The sequence below is a fragment of the Euwallacea fornicatus genome, unplaced genomic scaffold, assembly GCF_040115645.1.
Source record: "Euwallacea fornicatus isolate EFF26 unplaced genomic scaffold, ASM4011564v1 scaffold_95, whole genome shotgun sequence".
In the NCBI taxonomy this organism is placed as follows: Eukaryota; Metazoa; Arthropoda; class Insecta; order Coleoptera; family Curculionidae; genus Euwallacea; species Euwallacea fornicatus.
The window spans coordinates 88,237-109,520 of record NW_027096063.1 but is presented as its reverse complement, the minus strand read 5'-3'; the positions used below and the strand labels follow the sequence as shown (position 1 = coordinate 109,520).

Below are 21,284 nucleotides of genomic sequence, written 5' to 3'. Positions count from 1 at the left end.
CATTAGAATATAGGGTAGCCGATAGTTGGTCTGCTACATGTAAATTAGTGTAATCTTAGCGACAGTTGTTTTATTTAATAAATAGGCGGTGTTTAGTGACTATAATTAGTGTTTAACTTGGGACTCATGGCTTCTGAAAGCAGTTCTTCCTCTCATTATCCGACATATACATGTAGGATCCGTTTGTCAGATCGCTGCAATATTTTGTAAATATTAATTAATAAGTATAATTGTTGCCGTCTGACCAAATCGAGATGCAAATAGGATGTACATTGTAAAGTAACTATAATTGAGGCTAGGTTAGGGGAATGACCTCTACTGGGGTTGGTACCTTGACGTGGTGTAGAGGCTGAGTAGGGTGCAGCGATTCTTTATGCCATACCGGCGGGGACTTTGTTTCCCGGAAGGGTCTCCCAAGCCGGAAGGGATGAAGAGGAGCACCTGAAACCAAAACCAACCAAAACACCCAGAATGGTGAGTAAGCAGAAGGAAAATTTTCTCCGGGCGGGTCCGGGAAACCGGGAATCCCGCACCTCCTTATTGGAGGAGGTCTGCCCCATAGGATACGGAGGGGGCAACTCTGCTACATTGGGAGAGACAGTAGGCCAAGAGTTTGAGACAGTGGACGATACGGGGAACTTCAAGAGGAGAAGCTCTATTAAAAGAACTCCTCCACATAGAAATAGAAGTCAAGGCCAGGAGGATCTATTTCACATTCCAAAACAAGATGCTTTGGAATGGGATAGCAGTTTTGATATCGATACAACAGTGGAAAACAAGGAAGATACACCGGACTCTATGCCAAAAAAGAAGAGAAAATGGGAAATAAATACAAAAAACAATAAAACAACAGACACAACACAAACGAGACAAATAGAAAAAACTGAAAAACATGGAAACGTATATGAAACAACTGAATAACTTTATCGAAGATAATAAAAATGTACATGTACCCATTAAAACATTAGTGGGGAAGATAAGTGAAATGCTAAATCAAGCCATAAAGGAAGAAAATAAACCAAATAAGAATAACGAAGAGGTAACTAATGAGGATATGGTGGCACTAAGGGACGAAATTGAAGAACTTAAAAAAGAAAACAACAAACTAAAACAACATTTAATTAATATAGAAAAAAATTTAGGGCAACCAGGAAACGAATATTTAACAAATATAAACGGAGATAATAATTATGAGACGTACGACAAAATAGTTAATAAAAGATGCAGCAACATAATTTATAAAAATCCAGAAATTATAATCGGCAATCCAGTACAAACAAAGGATAATGTGACGAAAGTAGTGATAGTGGACACTGAAGATAAGAAAATGGAAAAAAGCATACAGTGGACCTACAGGAAGCGCTTTCCGGAACTCTTAGAGGTCACTGGAAAATTCGAAGTACTGGAACAAAAAACAACTATCAGGTCACATAAAGACAAAGGTGCAAACGTTAGGAAATTAATTAAAATTGAATACGATGGGACGGAAAAAGATTTATATGACAGAATAGAAGATATTAGAGAAGAAACTAGAGGAGACGAATGGATCGCAATGCACACTATAAATAAAATTAGCACAGAAAGATTAGGAAAAATGATAGAATTGATATTTACAGGAATTGAAACAAACGTAGTAATATATACAAACAAAGACGAAACAAACAGCACTGCATCAAACAAAGAAAAAAAGAGCTATGCCTTGGTTGTAGAACAAGCAGGAACAGGATATAACGAGGTTCTAAAAACAGTAAAGAACTGCGTCCGGGGAACTGAAGCTAGCAAAAAAATTAACAGTATAAGAAGCACAAGGGAAGGAAAATTATTAATAATTACAGACAAAGATCAAAAAACATTAAACGAGCTAAAAGAGACAATAAATCAAAAAATTATAAACGCAAAAGTAAAAACCATAGGAGAAACACAAAAAAGGAAAACAGTATATATTAGAGGCATAGATGCCCTGACTAGAAAAGAAGAAATTAGGAAAGCAATAGGTGAAAAAATTGAAAAAATAGAAGAAATATACATTAGTGAAACCCGTCCGACAGTGAATAATACGCAAACGGTAACTGTTTCAGGCCCATTGGGCAGCATAGATAAAATTAAGGGAAGGATAAGAATAGGATTCACTCGGTGCAATATAGAAACAAAGATAGACATTAATCGTTGCTATCGCTGCTGGGGATACGAACATAATGCTAGACATTGCGTGGGACCCGACAGAAGTGGTTTATGCTATAAATGCGGAAAAGGAGAACACTCCTCCAAAGAGTGCAAAAGTGTGGAATTCTGCGTAACGTGTGAGGTAACGGGACATTCTACGGGTGGCATGCGGTGCAAAGTATTTAGAAGAATGATATCTAGAAGTAGGAGGGAAATAAATAAACCTGTAAATAAAGAAATAGTAAATGAACAGACACAGAACGAAACAAACGAAGATAAAAAAAGACAGGAAAGGGGAGAAAATGACAGAACAATCGGGGATACAAAGAGCGATAAGCTAGATAATAAAAAGTAATTGCGACAGAGAGGACTGTGATTTTTACAACAAAACAAAACAACAACATTATCAATGGGGACTATAGATATTAAAATAGCACAAATAAATTTGGGAAGAGACAAAAGAGCAACGGACCTAATGTTCATAACTACCAAAGAAAATAACATAGACATAATTCTTATTAGTGGACCGAACAAAAAAACAGCCAAAACACATAACTGGATAACAGACTGTAATGTAGATACTGCAATTATAATTTTAAATACAAATATTAAAATAAGCAATGTGGGTGCATGCAAAGGTGCCTGCTGGCTGGAACTCAAAGACAGAGTAATATATAGCTGCTACATATCATCAAACATTAACACACAACAATACGAAAATTACTTACACGATATTGGACGATCTATGATTGCACACAAAAAACCTGTATTACTAGGAGGGGATTTCAACGCGAAATCCCCCTTATGGAATGAATGTAGAGAAGACGCTAATGGAAGAAGTATAAGCGAATGGATGGCACAATATAACCTATTAACGGCAAATAGGGGCAACAAACCTACTTTCGTGAGAAACGAGTCTACCTCCATCATAGATATCACCCTTGCAACTGAAAATATAATAAATTAAATACAGGACTGGCAAGTACTGGAAGAAAAAAGCCTTAGTCTACACAAATACATCACATACAGAATACACTGCGCAAGTTTAAAACCACAAGTACAGGTAAGCAATAGCGGATGGAAAATAGAAAACGTAAACATGGATTTACTCAATAACAGATTTAAAAAAATAATATCAAAAAATAAACAAAACATAAATGCAGAAAATATCACAGACCTCATTATTAAAGCATGCAACTCGGAGCTGACTAGAAGAAGAAATACAAAAGGTTCTAATAAAAAAGCAATCTACTGGTAGAATGACACAATATCACAGATAAGAAAAGAATGTTTAAGGAAAAATAGAGAAAAAACGAGAATAAATAAAAAAAATAACATATCAGAGGAAGAAAAGATAAAGGTAACACAAGCATATAAAGAGATTAGGGAAAAATTAAGGAAGGCAATTGGAAGGGCGAAGACACAAGCATGGAACAACCTACTGAGAGACTTGGACAAAGACATATGGGAACACGCATATAAGATTGTACGGGGGAAAATAAAAACAAACCAGACAAAACTAACGAAAGAAAGAGAGATTGAAATCTACAGAAAATTATTTCCCGAGGGAAACGTAATTGAGTGGGCAAAAGAAACAGCAAATAATGTTATACAATTTTCGGAACAAGAATTAATCGAAGCGGTCGGTAAACTAAAAACAAAGAAGGCACCGGGCCCCGACTGTATACAGCCAGAAATTATAAAGACCCTGATATCGACAAACAAAAAATTATTTCTAAGAATATATAACGATATATTGAATACAGGCATAATACCGAACGATTGGAAAGTTAGCAGGCTCGTTTTAATAAAAAAACAAAAAAAAATGTGAGCGACGAGGACAACTACAGACCCATCTCATTGATTAATAGTCTTGAAAAGGTTTTTGAAAATTTAATTTTGAATCGTATAAATATTGAATTGAACAAAAAATCGGCCTTAAACGGTAACCAGTTTGGATTTAGAAAAGAATTTTCAACTCTAGACGCGATAAATAAGGCTTTACATAGTGCACAATTAGAAAGAAAAAAAGCATGCCAACACAGAAGATATTGCCTATTAATCACATTAGATGTACAAAACGCCTTTAATTCGGTCGGGTGGATGGAAATAGTATCTGCAATGAAAAGAAAAAACATCAGTCAATATTTAATTACGGTTATACAAAACTATTTACAACAAAGAATGATACAGCTAGGAGACGGAAGTTTGATGCCAGTAACAAGGGGGGTACCACAGGGTTCCGTATTAGGGCCACAATTGTGGAATATATTCTATGACGGAATCCTACAATTGGATACAGTAGAGGGCACCGAAATTATCGCCTACGCAGACGATGTAGCAGTAAACATCAGGGCCAGGAACATACAGGAGTTGAAAGTTAAAACAGACAAAATTATAACAAAAATCTTAAAATGGACAGAAAACAATAAATTAAATATACATCCCGAGAAAACAGAGGCAGTTTTGACAAGCACGAGGAGAAATCTACAAGAATTTGAATTTGATATAAACAACGTGAAAATTAAAACTAAAGACTACATTAAATACCTTGGTGTTTACATAGGGAAAAATCTGAATTGGAAGTACCATATACAGGAAGCTGCAAATAAGGCAGAAAGAGTGACCAACAATCTATCGAGAATCTTACCAAATGTAAAAGGTCCCAAAACATATAAAAGAAAACTAGTAGCAACGGTAATAGAATCCATAATCCTATATGGGGCGCCGGTATGGAGTGACGCCCTGAAACAAAAAAGGAATGTTAACATACTACAAAGGGCTCATAGAAAAATATTATTACGTGTTTGTTGCGCATACAGAACCGTGTCGTATGAAGCCCTATGTGTGGTCGCGAAAATACTCCCAATGGAACTACAGGTGGAACTAAGAAACAAATTATATAAAGAGAAAAACATAAATAGGGAAGAAGAAACAAACAAGTTACTTGAAAAATGGCAACAGAAATGGAACAATTTAACAGACAAAGCACAAACAACAAAAAAAATAATACCTAAACTAGACAAATGGATAAAATGTAAATTCAGTGAAACAAATTATTACCTAACACAGTACCTGACGGGGCACGGATGTTTTGGAGAGTACTTAAACCGTTTTAAGATCAAAAGCGAAGAAAAATGTGTATACTGTATCTCACAAGATACGGCGGAACACGATACTTAATTGCGATAGATGGAATGGTTACAGAAGAGAAATGGAAACAATTATAGGGGAAAAGCTAACAACAGAAAATTTCATAGAACATATAACTGAAAAGAAAGAAAAAAACGAAATTATAATGAAACTAATAGTGGAAATTATAAAACAAAAAGAAACAGAGGAACGGGAAATGTAGAAGGAGACAGATGCGGATGGAAGTAATGTCGAAAGATAGTTCCTACCTTCATCGGAGAAAACAGAGGGATATTTTTTTTAGTGGGTATTCTGGAGTGAGTCCCACACTCCCCGAGTCGATCCGAACACCAAGACTCGGGGGTAGTGCGTAAATGCATTTTTTTTGCCTTCACAAAAAAAAAAAAGGTTAGGGGAATGAAGAGTGATGGTGTATGGTCACTGAGTTCATGTAGTTCGCAGCATTACTGGAATTTTTCCAGTAATTATCCTTGGTCGAGAGCCGCATGAAGTAAAAGAAAGTCGAGCATCTCTTTGTTAGAACCAGGAAAGAGGGTCGAAGGGCAGTCGACAACGGTTCTGACAAAGGATGGTTTATGACGTTCAGATATGGCTGGCCACATGGCGGATCGGGAATCGGTCTCTGGTTAGGGTACGCCGCTGGTTTATTGCTCCAGAAAGTAGCATTTAAGGTATTGGAGAAACTGGGACGTTCTCTTTTTTCTCGAGGTAACGATTCGGTGAGGTGTCGGGAGTGTCGTGAAGGAACGCAAGTATCCTCTTAGTTAAGTTAGTAAGCCCCTAATTGTAACAACTCAGAAATAAAATCCTAGACAAGTTAAGAAAAAGCCTACATACATACATACCTATTAGATTTTTTTTATTAATCGGTATAAAATAAGAAAAACAAGAGTTCGCAGCGAGCCTTGATACAGTCAAGACGTGCCCGGTGCGAGTGTAAATAAACAAATCTATTAGCCTGACGCGCAAATATATACAAACAGTGAAGTACACACATACAGCCCCAAGATAATAGTTGGGGAAATGGAGACAGAGGAGACCTCTGAATCAGATATCGCCTCCCAGCCTGGCATGGACGGGTTCGTAACCCCACACAACAGGACAAAAAGGGGTAGACCCAAGAGAGAGGACAGTCAAACCGACAGTAGATCAAAAAAAGTACACGCTGACATAGAACACCCAAAAACAATAATACACAGCAGGACTTCAACTTTATCTCAGCAATCAACATCCTCACAAACAACAACGGCTACTCAGAAGCCTGGGTTTACCAGATATCAACACACTTTTACCATATCTACACCACCAAATATATCACGCATTAAGCTGGCAACAAGTTGGGAACAACACAATTCAAACAATCAAGATTTAATAATTAAGCAAGAAAATAAATATCTATTAAAAACCAACAACAGTGACACCGCCTCAGCCGCTCTTAAAATTCTCTTAAGCCAAGGCCTAATCACAGCCTAAGGTTGAGGGCAACAAGCAAACCACAACAACAAACTCAACTCTGAGAAAAACAATTACTCCAACATACTCAGCGGTAATAACTGGCGTGGAAGCGGAAATATCGGACGAAATGTGCCACAACCAGCTGAAAAAAATGGGAATCCAAGTGAGATATTGCAAGCGGATAATATCACGGGCAAGAGGAGTGCCCACGCTCATGCTTCGCCTAATTACGGGCGATCAGGGAACCTACGAAAAGTTAATGACGGAACGGCGTATATTCTGCTTCAACAGATCTTATCGTATCACTGAAAGCAAGCCCCCTACCCCCATACCTGCGCCATGCGGAAAATGCTCCAAGTTTGACCACACCACTGAGAAATGTCCGAATGGGGTGAAATGTAACAAGTGCATGGGACCCCACAACACATACCAATGCAAGTCACCATTGTCCTCCAAGTGCACATCCTGCGGATCCGAGGAACATACAGCGTGGAGCACTAAATGTCCCCGCAGACCTACGGCACCAATACAAAACATACCAAATGTAAGGATTAAATGCGCTAACAAAACTACAACTCAACTTCCACCAACAATAACCAAGAATAATCGGATTCACGCCCCAATATCAACTCACGATTTCATCATTAGTAAGTACAAAAGCAGTATCAACAAAAACAGCGATGTAAACCGAGAAGAACTACTCAAAAAATTAAGACAGCGATTCATTGAAGACTTAAGGATTGATACAACAGCAGCTTTCTTTGGGAATCAGATGTATATACTTATGTTCGACCTAACTAAACCCCAATTCACCCTCTCCAACTGACCCCATCAGCCACATTAGGCATACATCGACGAACATACAAACATGACTTATAAACTAATATACTCCAGCATCAACGGACTAAACTATAAAAAACAGCTGATTTACAATTACATAGAACGGAATGACGTGGACGAATGCATGTTCGTAGAAACTAAGACCAAACTGGAACAGACACCAGCGTATAGAGATTGGCAGTACATTAGCAAACATGGTCACATGATTAACAACGCCAGAGGAGGTGCTGCAGTCTTGTTAAAACCGATAGTAAAGCTCGGCAAGGCGAACCCCCCCTCCCTAAATAACCCCCTAAACGACTGCATTCACTTTACCATCCCATACCTGGACGACAAAATACACGTTTTCCTGGTATACATACACCCATTTTCGGACATTGAACAAAACATACTAACTAGGGCGTGCCTCTACAAATACGCCATCATTATTGGCGACCTAAACCTCAACAGGCTCAAAACAAAACAATTAAATACATTCTTGAAAAACTCGGACTTTATAAGACAACCCACCCCACCGACATTCCTAATGACAGAAAACCAAGACACAACACCGGACGTATTACTGCACACTACAAACCTAACTGCTAGCATAACCAATGTTGGGCTGACCAATGAACTGGGATCTGACCACCTGGCAATTACTTTTGACCTTAACCCAGGACAAACACAACATCTCTCTAACAAAAACAACCAAGGGAAATTAAACCTGGAAAAAACTGACACGGACAAAGTAAGACAGTACGTTCACAATTACATTCACACCCGGTCACAATCCACTTCTATAGAAACACTACAACAAAAAATATCATTAGCTGTCGAATTATTTACACCTCGACTTAAAAACTCATTCTTCCAACACACTCTACCAAAATTTATTTTAAGGCTGATTAAACGAAAGCGAGAACTATACAGACAATACTCACAAACACAAAACAGCGAATTAAAAAGAACACTTAATAACCTCAACCGAAACGTAAAGACACTAATATTCGAATACCAACAGGACAAATGGCTAGAGGCATGCCAAGAAATCGAAAATGACAGCGGGAAATCGTATTGGAAAAAAATTAAAAAACTAACACGTTACAAAAAAAAACAACGATATTGGTACGATTTGCGAAAACGGAACGGAACATTACACAGACAAAGACAAAGCAGACGCATTTGCCAGACACTTTCAAAGAGCCTTCAGCGCATCGACCAACCCAAACTTTGACAACAACTGGAATGACGTAAATCACTGGTACGACAACTACTTTAGCGACCCCTCAAACCACACGTTCGAACCGATCACGGTCACGGAATACGACGAAGCCCTTACAAGTTTAAAAAACACAGCACCAGGAAAAGACAAAATTAAATGCAAAATTTTGAAAAATTTAACCCCCGAAACACACGAACACATACGCAACCAACTAAATAATTGCATAACTCACAACACCATACCTACGACATGGAAAAATGGAATAATAATTCCCATTGCAAAAAACGGACTAGACAACTCACAAACTAAAAACTATCGACCAATCACATTACTACCGGTGTTGTGTAAATTATTCGAACACATAATTAAGAGCAGACTTGAAAAACTTATTGGGAACAACATACCGAATTACCAGTTTGGCTTTAAATCCAAACATTCGACCATTCACCCACTTTTTGTCCTGACAAACAATATACAAACAACACACCTAAACGGCAGGAAAACCGCAAGTCTGTTTATGGACATCAACAAGGCTTTCGACAGTGTCTGGCACAACGGGCTTTACAAACTGTACAAACTTCACACACTAAAATACCTACTAAACATTCTTAGAAACCTACTGGAGAACAGACGACTGGAAGTACGAATCGACAACACCCTTTCTTTTTCCTTCTCCTCGGAGCAAGGACTTCCCCAGGGTTCGCCACTTTCCCCTTTTCTATACAATGTGTACTGCCATGACATATACAACCACAACTTGCAAGACAAACACGCAATAAACGAAACAGCTTACATATTACAATACGCCGACGATACGGCACTCATTGCACATGACAAAACAACAAAAAAAGCCGTGGATAGACTACAGATTCTAATGGACAACACAATGACATGGTTCTACAAATGGAAACTGACACCTAACGCTGCGAAGAACCAACTGCTACTCTCTAACCATAAAATTAAACTCAACTCCCCAACATTACAGGCAGATAGACACACAGTAGAACCAACTGACGAAATTAAATACTTAGGGGTTACAATAGACAAAAAACTGAAATTCACCAAACACCTACAAAACATGAGGACAGAAATCACTCGACGAACAAAACATTTTCGAACACTGACATACAAAGACAGAGTCATAAGTACCAAAACGGCAACAAAAATGTACAAAGCGATATGCAGACCTCTATTAGACTACGGCCACGTACTGATGACGAATGCAACAGACAAAACAAAAAAATACATACAAACAACTGAACAAATTGCCTCAAGACTGATCACAAAAATAAGACATCCCGACAACCCCTTACATAACCCACCCACCCAAATGCTATACGAACGCACAAATATGACGAAAATAACGGAAAGACTACTGCAACTTCGGAAAAAATGGAAGGACAAACCTCATAACTGGACAATACTCAACCCCCTCTGCTTGACACGGGAAACTAGACATTCCCGATTCCTTTATCCCTCCGAAACCCTACTCGAACACTACCAACAACCATCAACGGACCGCGGACGGACGACAGTAGCGAACAGTCACTCCTCTCTAATCCTCATCACACTTATGGTTGCCTCGGGGTTTTTTTTTTTTTCTCGTTTTGTAGATTGTACATGTCAATTGGGCAGAAAGGCCAAGGGGCCGATAGCCCATTCACCGGGTGAATGAAGATGGTTATTATTATTATCTAAGAAAAACACAAATTTAAGCAGGACTTCTTTAAGATACCAAAATGGAAAAGGGAATGCAAGTTATGTTGTGTGTAAATTTAATTTTCGGTAATTTTTAAAATTGGAACTAACGGTTCGATAACGAGATTTTAATAACAAAAAAAATACAAAGGTGTCTGATCGCAAAGAATTCCGAATCAGTTCTGTCCCTTTTAGCAACCCGATTCGTCATCGAAAAATAATATAAACTATTCAATCGATACGCCAAATATCTTATTCAGCGTCTAGCAAGATGTGAGCGTTGGCATAACATGCATCCCTTAATTATTCTCTTCAAATTTCCATACATTTGAGACGAAACTATAAACACGTCGTGTTTTTGTCTTTTCTTTTTGTTACACTCACGTTAAACAAATGGTGGATACGCAGCAATCTCGTATCACTTTCTTTACGAAACCTGAAACATAACGGGTTATCGAAACAGTATCTGTACTTTTTAAGTAGTTTTTCTAATTTGAATTCAATGAAACACTTCACAAACTCACTTTAATTTTTTTTTTACTTAAAAATAGGGTTTTGGCAACATACGAAACAGTGAGACGAACAAGACAACTTTTATACCTACTAAATATAACTAGAAGAGAATAAAAAACAGGAATGTATATGTCCTATGTAGAACTTTAGATTTATATAATAATAACAACAATAATAACAATAGAATCACAGCATTTTAGGATTAGTAGGATTTTTGGTGGTTTTTGAGATTTCGGAAAAATATGAAACGTCACAAAGATTTCTCTTAACTTTTTGAAGTCGACATCTTGACACAAATCGAAAACTCCCACTTAAGACGTATTTCGCATATGCATGGTGTAGTGTCTGGAATCAGTTGGCCAATCTCGGCTAACCGGAGATAGTCGAAAAGTGACTTTTGCAACAATAACTCTGGTGTTTCTTAGCATATTTTAACGAAATTTTGCAGTGACGTATAGCTTGATTAGGCGAACATCTAACATTCGTGAAGGTTCGGGTAATTAAAAAAAATGGGAGCTAAGTACACGTTTTTCTTCTAACTTTTTCTTTTCTTTCTATTTTTTTAAAATTATTTGGCTCTCTAACAATTCAATCAGTCGTTTCTTTATTTGGATTTTTTCATCGTCATAATAATTTAGATTTACAAGTTACTCTAGAAAATATGTCAGTTTAAGATACCTTCTCTAACAGAACCAGAACGATTTCATTTTTTTTTTATATTTAAGTCGAGAACGTAGTTTCAAAATATACATATACACACACATATTTGCCAGGTTACTATTTTAATTTTCGCGTTACAATTACATTTGCCGGGTTAATTCAGGTTACTATTATATTTGTCAGGTTACTATTACATTTATCAGGTTATTATTAATTTGCCAGGTCACTATTACACTTTTCGGGTTACAATTACATTTGTCAGGTTAATATAATATTTTTCGGGTTTTTCTTTTAATTTTTTTCATGAAACGGTTTAAAGCTACTCATATTGAAGGGTACTAGTAGCAAGGACGAGACTATTAATTCTCACTTTCATATAATTCACGTAAACAAACGTCCTTCTATTTTTGTAATTTATTATTTTTTATTTTTTCTTTTTTAATTGAAAGCTATACGTCACTGCAAGGTTTCATTAGGGTAAATTCAGTAATTCAAAAGACATTCGAATAATACCGTCGATTACACGATTCTAAAAGAAACGACTAAGACACTTTAAGCAGCAATCCACCAATGGGTATTAGTAGTGTTAAGTCAACAATCTAGATTTTTAGAACAATTGCAACGAAAAAACCGCAACCCATCACTCCTCTTTTCTTTCTTTTTTTGTTCCTAGGGAATCAGCAGTCTCTTCTCCCAGGGCATCTTTTCTAATCTCCCTCTCTAGTTCCGTTCCATTCTTCGTCCAAACTAAAATAAGGCACCTAAATCAGTCATCCAATTCCGATTTTCGAAAAACTTCACACCAACCCCGAACTTATCAACAGGTCCCTTTTTTGTTTTTGAACTATTTATCGTAAACACGTTAAGTCGCCGACTTATATTTATTTATATTTCTTGTATAGATTCATGGAACATCTTGGTTAAATTTGAAGTTCAAACAAACATATTTAAAAAATGTACATACAAGCAAATAACACGAGTCGACTTCAAAGTTAATATTAACCTAATCTACGCAAATCTCCGTTAACTAACTAACTCATGTTAAAAAATGTTAACCAAGCAAAACGGTTCTAGAAATTACGGATTTTAAATAACTATTCAAAATTAACCAAGATGACTTCCAATTTCAGGTTACATTCAATTTCGCAATATTACGTGATTTTACAGTTTTTTTCCTCTATTTTTTTTAAATTCTTCCATTCTTCCTTTATTTCTGTTTCTTTACTTTTTCTATTTTTCACATAGTGGTTCAAATATTATTGCAATATAACTTTCCGTATAAACAGTAAGAATTATCAAAGGGACAGTTTAATTAATTATATACGTCGACAACTTAGCGTGTTTATAATAAATAGGGAAGAGAAGAACATTTAAAAAAAGTGACCTGGCGATAAGTGAAAGGAAGGTAATGACTTTTTTTTTTAATTCAAACATGAGATTATAGGCAATCGACTATTTTTTGAGTGCTCATTTTAGGTTTGGATAAAGAAACAGCAAGACCCAGCTTACGAAGTGCGAAGTACGTCCGGGTCAGGTGGAACAGGGGGCAAGGAGGGGATATCAGAAAAGATAGTTCGGAAAGGACCGGACTTTCCAAATTAACAGTTCTTTTTCTTTGCAATGGTTCTAGAAATTTAGGATTAGTGACTTTATACCAACTAGGGTTTTAAAGTGTCATTGTTGTTTTTCTTTTAACTAAAAAACTAACACGGTAAAGAAAGTGTAATCAACAGGAATATCGTTCGAGAGCTTTGAATTTCTGCACGTTGCTAACATAAGCACCTACTGTTTTATTTCGGTAGCGGATCGAGACACTACTCTACTACTACTATACTACGAGAGAGCAATTTTCGACAAACAGGGTAATTTTAGATAAGTGGGACAGGCAAAGATCTAGAAATCGGGAAGATCTACAAAAAAATGTTGAAACGAAGTCTTCTTTATATTTTCGGGGCTTCAAATTTTTATAATGTAAATTTGTTTTTTTAAGGTCAGCTACACCCGTCTTTTGGGGTCAACTTCATTTTTTCAAACGTAACAACAATTTTTTTTTGGAGATGCGAATTCTTTATCGGCAGTAAAAATATTTTTCCTCGAAACATTTTTTTCCTAAAAGTAACGAAATTTACAATAATAACAGACACTAAAAAACATTTGATAAAACTTTATTAATTTTGTAGTAAATTAAAATTTATCATAAGAAAAATGAGTCCAACAGACGTTCGAAACGGTTCCCCTGCCATTCAAGGCATTTACCAATTCGGTTTTTTATGAAACGATCGTTTAGTATTTTCCAGCATTTCAGTCGTAAAGTTTCGACAAGAGTTTTTGATTCGAATTTTCAAGTCTTCGGTACTCGACCATAAACTACTTTTTTTTTTCAACGATTCCACAAAAAAAAATCTGGTGATCAGGCGAGCCAGTTAACTTCACTACCACGCCCAACCCATCTTTGTGGGAAAGTGCATTTAAAATTTTTTCCACATTTCGTAACATAAGGAGCGGTAACTTTTTTTTTTTTAACAAATTTGATAAAATTGGACTCTAGCGTTCGCGAGATAAGAGTTTGATATTATTTATTGTGAATTTGATTACTTTTTTGCCAAAAATAATTTTTTTACTGCCAATAAAGAATTCGAACCTCCAAAAAAAATTGGGTGTGAAATTTTGAAAAAAGGAAGGTGACCCAAAAGACTGGTGAAGGTGACTTAAAAAAAATTGACATTAAATGTTGAGGTACCGAAAATATTTTTATTTTCGGTACTTCAACTTTTTTTTTTTAATTGACATTGTCAAAATTGAGGCACCGAAAATAAAGAAGACTGAATATTTTTCTTTTGCGTAGATCTTCCCAATTACAAGATATTTGCTTGTCTCACTTAACTAGAATCACTCTGTATACTATTCATTTTTTTTTTAATTTTATTTATTGAAGTTTTTTTTTATTTATTATTTTTATTAATTTTTTTAATTATTTTTTTTCTTTATTATTATTATTATTTTATTACTTTATTTGTTTGTGGAATTATATATTTGAAAAAAAGACGAAACAATGAAAAAAAACTAGAAAGTCAGGTTAGCTCAAAAATTACGAAAAAACAACCCGGGTTAGTAAAAAAAAGAAAAAAGTTCAGGTTAACTTAGAAAAATCAAATATGGAAACAAATCCATATCAAAATAAAAAAATAAAAAGTGAAAAACGCTAACTGATAGAATAAAAAATAACAACAATAGTTCAGGTTAATTCAGGTTCCCCCTCCCGCGGTGTCTCCACCTTGTCGTGGTGGGGGAGCTTCACGTCTCCGGCTCCTCTGACCCATTCAGCGGTATTCCTGCTGGATTGGAAGGGGGAGGGGGAGACCGACTAAGAGAGACACAAATGGAGAAAAATGAGTGAACAAAAGAGAAGCATACCCCAGGCGGGTGTTAATCCCGCCGCCGGTTCCGACCGGGTGCAAGCTCCGGTGGCCGGCGCTGGCCCCAAGGATTCTGGGGGGGGGCCACGTACACTCGAAATTCTTTAAAACGGTACTCATGGAGAGGAGCCAGTCGGAGCCCTCCATGGGAGTAATAGATATACAATGGATGGGAAAATAAATACAGACAAATATAAGTAAGACAACACAGGATAGAGATACAGGGGTTAAAAGAAAAATTTTGGACACATCAATTGGAAAAAATGACGGGGGGGATGCTGACATAAAGAGAGGAAGTCCGGAGGCGTTTATATTAAGAGAGGTACTGGATAGGTTAAAAATCCTGATTGATAATTTGGAAAACAAAATCGAAAAAAACACACAAAGAGATATCAAGGAAATTAGCAAAAAAATGAAAAGACAGATGGAAGCTTTGGACAGAAATATTGTAAAAGACTGGCTGGAACAACTAAGGTTTGAAAAAGCAGATAGAATGACATTTGATGTGAATGTGCAGACAGAAAAAGAAATTGGAGAGAAGGATATGAAAGATCAGGGAACGCAGATTGGAAAGGTTGGAGATGTCACGGATATAACAGGGATAAACAACTATGAGGATTTTAACAAAATTGCACGGGAAAGCTGGCATGAGGTGGCATACAAAAACACGGAAATGAAAATAGGGAGTCCATTGGAAACAGAAATGACAACGGTTAAGGTGGTGATGGTGGAATGAGAAGACATGGAAATGAAAAAAGGTGCGCAGGCTCGGTATAGGAGAAGATACCCGGAACTGAGGGATTGTGTGGAAGATTTTGAGGTAATGGAGCAAACGTGTAAATTTAAGTCAGGGGAAAAACAAAGACAAGTGAGACAAAAAATTTTTAGGTTTTTACATACGGAAAAAGAGGAAGATCTATGGAAAAATTTAGTGAGGCTAAAAATGGAAACAGAGGGAGAGGAATGTATTGCCGCGCATCAAATATCGAGAATGAGTACGGAAGAGCTGAGGAACATGATGGAGGCAGTTTTCAAGGAAGGAAAAACTAAAGTAATAATATATACAGATAAACAGGGTGAAGTAGTGAAAAATAAGGGGAAAAAACATATGCATTAATAGTGGAGCGGAGACCTGGAACAAATTTGGAAAAAGATGTGATGAATATTAGAAATTCTGTAAAAAATGAGAAGGGAAATAAAGAGATACGGGGGGTAAGCACAACAAAAGAGGGAAAGATATTGGTGTCAATAGGAGAAAAAAAGGAAAGTGCTACGAAAATTAAAGAGGCCATTCAATGGGGGATGGTTTCGAAAGTGACAATGAGGGGACCAGGCCAAAATAGGAAAATTATACATATTAGGGGGATGGACATGGTTACAAGGAGAGAAGAGGTAAAGGAAGCGCTAAGGGAAAGGCTTGAGGATTTGATGGATAAAGAATTTTCGCTGGGGGATATGAGGAATAACAGGGGAGACATGCAGGCGGTGACACTGGTGATAGGGAAGGAAAGGGCGGAGCAACTGATGGAAGAACCATATCTGAGGGTAGGGTATATGCGGTGCAGGATGGAGAGGAGAGTGGAGATAGAGAGGTGCTATAGATGCTGGGGTATGGACCATGTAACCAGGGACTGTGTGGGGATAGATAGAAGCAAGTGTTGCTTTGCCTGTGGGAAGGAGGGACATAGGAGGAATGAGTGTAAGAGAGTTGAGAAGTGCATTGCATGCAACGTGACGGGACATCGGACTGGAACGGGACGATGCGAAGCTTTTAGGAGGGCCCTAACCAGGGCCAGGAAAAAAGAAAAGGAGGGAAGACAGTGAAGGGAGGAAAGGATACCACACCCCCCCTGAAGTAATGCCTAGCGGCGGTTCCGAGGGGGACTCAGGGTGAAGAGAGGAGTGTTTTAGTGGGTAGGCGTCCCTCTCTGGGACGAATCCCACATAACCTGGTCGGAAGAACACCAGACCGGGTATCCTTCGAAGGTTTCCCTCCTCTATAAAAAAAATAAAAGTTAGTTCAGGTTACTTCAGGTTGTCTGTCATAATGTGTGACAGTGATAAGTGCGTTTCTATAAAGCTCCTGATAAAATTAATATAATTCGCTGTGTTTCTGCTATTACTATCCATTTTAATTAGTATAATACTTATCTGTATTGTTTCCACAACTGAAGGGTATTTTCCTGTCTCCGAGATATCTAATAGTGGTTCTTAGGGCCCTTAGCAGGGTCCTACTGTGTGTACGGGACTTGGTTTTGGTCCTTCTAAGACTCTCTATTTCCCATAACTAAAGAACTATGTAATAGATGAATGTTGGGAATATCCATTAGTGACATTTGTGACCTTAACTAGAGTTTTTGGTGTTCATAAGGACCTTGGTTTGATCCTTTCTAGACTTCTTACTCCCTACAATCAAAAGGACTGTGAATTTGAGGACTGTAAGGCAAGTAATAGTTATAATTAATTGATTATTAATCGTTTTTTACTGACTTTGAGTGAAGATTACCTTCTAGGTAATTTCGTCACCTTTACCTACAGAACTTTTTTGGTATATATTGTTACCTAACACTTATTTTTAGTTACCGTTTATATTTAATTCGTTGTCTAGGTGCTGCGCAATCTCTCTATTTTTATTGTTAATAGGGAAGTCGCGAAATTATTGCATTCATTTTCTTGTTGTTATCTGTACTGTTTTAGTATTTATTTACATCTATATACATATTTACAATTATAATTATAGTTACTGATCCGTTTCTTGACCTATTAATAACAAAATGGAGACTCCTTGTAATTTATCTCCCTGTAATTCTCGTAATTTATGTAATTCATCACTTCAACTCAAAGAAAAGGACTCTAATAGGAAATTATCGACATTGACGTCCTGTTATAGTAATAATAATGATGATGTTCTTTTAATTGACTCCGATGATGAAGATTTATACCTTCCAAAAAACACAGTATTAGATTACTATTGGGATGATGAATCACATATCTCTATAACAAAGAGAAACAAACCTAATTATGTACCCTCACAACAGAAAATTACTCCTTATGTTAATGAATACGTGGTAGATACCCACCTCAAGAAACAAGAAGCTAAAATCCAAAAATTAAAAGATACAATTAAATCTATACAAAAGTTAGTTAATGAAGTTTCTACCCAGTCATTAAAAAATACCAAAAAGGAGATCAAAGAAGGTATTGCGGCAATAAAAAAAAGAATTGATTTAATCAATAGCGATGACATGTGGGAACTTATTCAATCCATAAAAACTAGCAAGAATATACAAGATGGGAGTTCTCAAACCATATCTGATATGTCTACACACAAGGATACCTTATCGACAGGTACTCAAACCTCCCTCATAAATGACGAAGATCTAAAACAGATTAAAAAAATAACGTTATGCTAGATTCTAATGAAGACCTATCCGTAATTCATGAATTGATTAACGAAAGCTGACCTCTACAATGTTATACTAAAACATCTACTGAAAAAGGTAGTATATTTGATATTGAAGATAGAGACCTAGTAATTATTTTTGACGAAGAAAGTGAATCAAGTAAATTGATACAAGAACTCAGTGATACTAACATTGAACTGGCGAAACTAATCAATAAAGGAGATATGATTTATCATAGGATGTACATGCTCAGACAGCACGACTCACTAATTTGTGAAGATGAACCTGACATATGTAAGGATTCTGATAGAATAATGTACGTTTGTAAAATTAATTCTCAAGAAAATGACTTCAATAAAACTAAAAACTTAATGGATATGCTTACCAAAATTGAACTCAAATCTGTTGAAATGAATAAGAGAAAACTTGCATTTGCAACCACCAAAGCCGAAACCTCCGTAAAACTAAGAAGAACTTTAGAATATGTCGGAGATTTATTAGTCCTTAAGTTTAGAAATGTAAAATTTTAGTTATCAATAAGGTTGAAGAGCAGGCTGACAGGTTTATCGTGGAGATAAAGTACTGTCGAACGAGGTCGCTACCACCAAGGGCGAAATCGAGGGGCCATGTGTGCGAGCCTTTGTGGGAAACAGGGACTAGCAGGTACCTTATCCCTCGAATTTGAAGGACTCGCGAGATCTGGAAAAACAGAAACCGAAAGGGACAGGCAGATTAGATTGGCAAGTGACGAGAAGCGCTCGTGTGGTAGCGAATTCGTTGGCTTTGCCCTTTTTCTATTCTTGCTATTGAAAGTAAACTAAATACATTGCATCATCATGGAAAACCTTCCTGTTGATGCTCCGACAAATATTTATACAGAAATATCGATGGAGACGATTTATGTATCTATGGGATCCCTACTAGAAAACGTAGAATTGATAATTGGCACCAATACAGATAAACTAAATGAAGTTGTTTTTGAATCTGACCCTATACCAGAGTGGAAGCTAGCAAGTAGTAATAAAAAACAATCAGATACTCAACACGGAGAGGGAAATAAAGGAAATTAGTAGGCAACTGCGAAGGCAAGTGGAAGTGCTAAGCAGGGACACCATAGAAAAATGGTTAAAAGAACAAGAGTACGAAAAGGCAGAGAAAATGATGCATGATGCGGAGGTGCAAACGGAGATTCAATCGGAGGGTAATGTAAAGGAACAGGGTATACAAACGGATACAGGGGAGGGATTAACGCAAATAGAAGGGGTAGATACTTACCAAAAATTCAAGGAAATAATGGATAAAAATTGGGAGGAAAATATATATGAAAATACAGAAATTAAAATAGGGAATCCTTTGGAAACAAAAATGACAACGGTCAAAGTGGTGATGACGGAAAAAGGAGACAAAAATATGGAGAGGGGAATTCAACGACTGTATAAGAAAAGATACCCGGAGCTGTTGGAAGGAGATGAAAATTACGAAGTGTTAGAGCAGACAACAAATTATAAAAATGCAAAACAGAAAATGGGGCAAAAATTGATTAGGATCGAACTAAGTGGGAGGGAGGAGGATTTATGGGAACAAATGGAAAGGATGAAAAAGGATACGGAGGGGGACGAGTGGGTGGCCATGCATAAAATAAATGAAATAAATATAGATATGTTCAGGAAAATGGTGGAGACAATTTTACACGGGACAAAAACGCATGCGGTGATTTACACAAACAACCAACAAAGGATTCAGGACGGGGAAAAAACAAATGGGGAGAGGGGCAAAGGGATAAATAAGGAAGTACTCGAGGACAATAAACAAAAGAAAACATACGCTATTGTGCTAAATAAAGTGGAGGACGAGGAAATTAAGGAAACAATCAGGAAAATCAGGGAATCGGTCAAGGGAACGGGGGCAAATAAGGAAATACAGGGCTTGAGAACAACTAAGGACGGAAATATTTTGGTGGAGATGGGGAAAAAATTGGAAGGGGCAAACGAAATCAAAAAGGCAATTGAGGAAGCAACAAAACTAAAAACCAGAATAATGGGGCCAAACTAGACGAAAATGGTGCTGCACATCAGAGGGATGGATGCAGCAACAACGAGGGAAGAAATGTTGGAGGCAATAAAGGAAAGAACACCAGGGATAAAGGAGGAAGAACTTGCATTGGGTCAATTAAGAAATAACTTAGACAATACACAGGCAGTAACACTAACGATAGGGGAAAGATGGGGGTCCTCGTTGCTGAGAAACCCATATCTGAGGGTGGGATATGCCAGGTGCAGGATGGAACGAAGGGTGGAAGTGAAGAGATGCTACAGGTGCTGGGGGCTGGATCATAAAATAAAGGATTGTCAGGGGCCGGATAGGTCAAAATGCTGTTTTAAGTGTGGGAAGGAAGGACACAAAAAGGAGCAATCTAAGGAAGAGCAAAGATGTAGCTTGTGCAACGCCGTGGGACACAGGACGGGGATGGGAAGATGCGAGGTGTTCCAGACGGCGCTGGCAACGGCAAAGGGGAAAGAAAGAAAGGGGGCGCAATCTCTGGAGGAGAGAAACTATAGAACAGCCTAAAAACAAAAAAAAAAAAAAAGGGGGGAAGAGAAAAAAAAAAGAGAGAAAAAGAAAAGAAAGGCTCTCTATAGTAATAATTGTCAGGATAAATATATATAGGGTTTGTTTTTGTATAATCAAAGATAAGAATCGGGGAAGTTATTTATAGGCTAGATATATTGTTCTTTATATATATATATATATATATGTCAGAAGAAAGAAACTTCTTCT

At 37.1% G+C, this 21,284-nt stretch overlaps 2 protein-coding genes across 2 annotated transcripts; both read left to right on the top strand.

Moving 5' to 3' along the window:
- The first annotated feature begins 985 nt into the window (after positions 1-985).
- On the top strand, positions 986-2,518 carry LOC136350065 (uncharacterized). The gene has a single exon (XM_066301591.1). The coding sequence runs from the start codon at positions 986-988 to the stop codon at positions 2,516-2,518; it is 1,533 nt and encodes a 510-aa protein (XP_066157688.1).
- Positions 2,519-18,347: 15,829 nt separating this feature from the next.
- Positions 18,348-20,558, top strand: LOC136350064 (uncharacterized). Its single transcript, XM_066301590.1, has 4 exons — positions 18,348-18,450; positions 18,603-18,800; positions 19,037-19,169; positions 19,580-20,558. Exons 1-4 carry the CDS (start codon positions 18,348-18,350, stop codon positions 20,556-20,558), a joined length of 1,413 nt encoding a protein of 470 aa, XP_066157687.1.
- The last annotated feature ends 726 nt before the right edge of the window (positions 20,559-21,284 follow it).

Coding starts and splice junctions, on each gene's coding strand:
- LOC136350065 (XM_066301591.1), top strand. CDS start 986: ATGCTAAATCAAGCCATAAAGGAAGAAAATAAACCAAATAAGAATAAC.
- LOC136350064 (XM_066301590.1), top strand. CDS start 18,348: ATGTGGGAACTTATTCAATCCATAAAAACTAGCAAGAATATACAAGAT. Junction 18,801..19,036: donor TGAAGATGAACCTGACATAT/GTAAGGATTCTG, acceptor GTAAAATTTTAG/TTATCAATAAGGTTGAAGAG. Junction 19,170..19,579: donor TGGGAAACAGGGACTAGCAG/GTACCTTATCCC, acceptor GGAAATTAGTAG/GCAACTGCGAAGGCAAGTGG.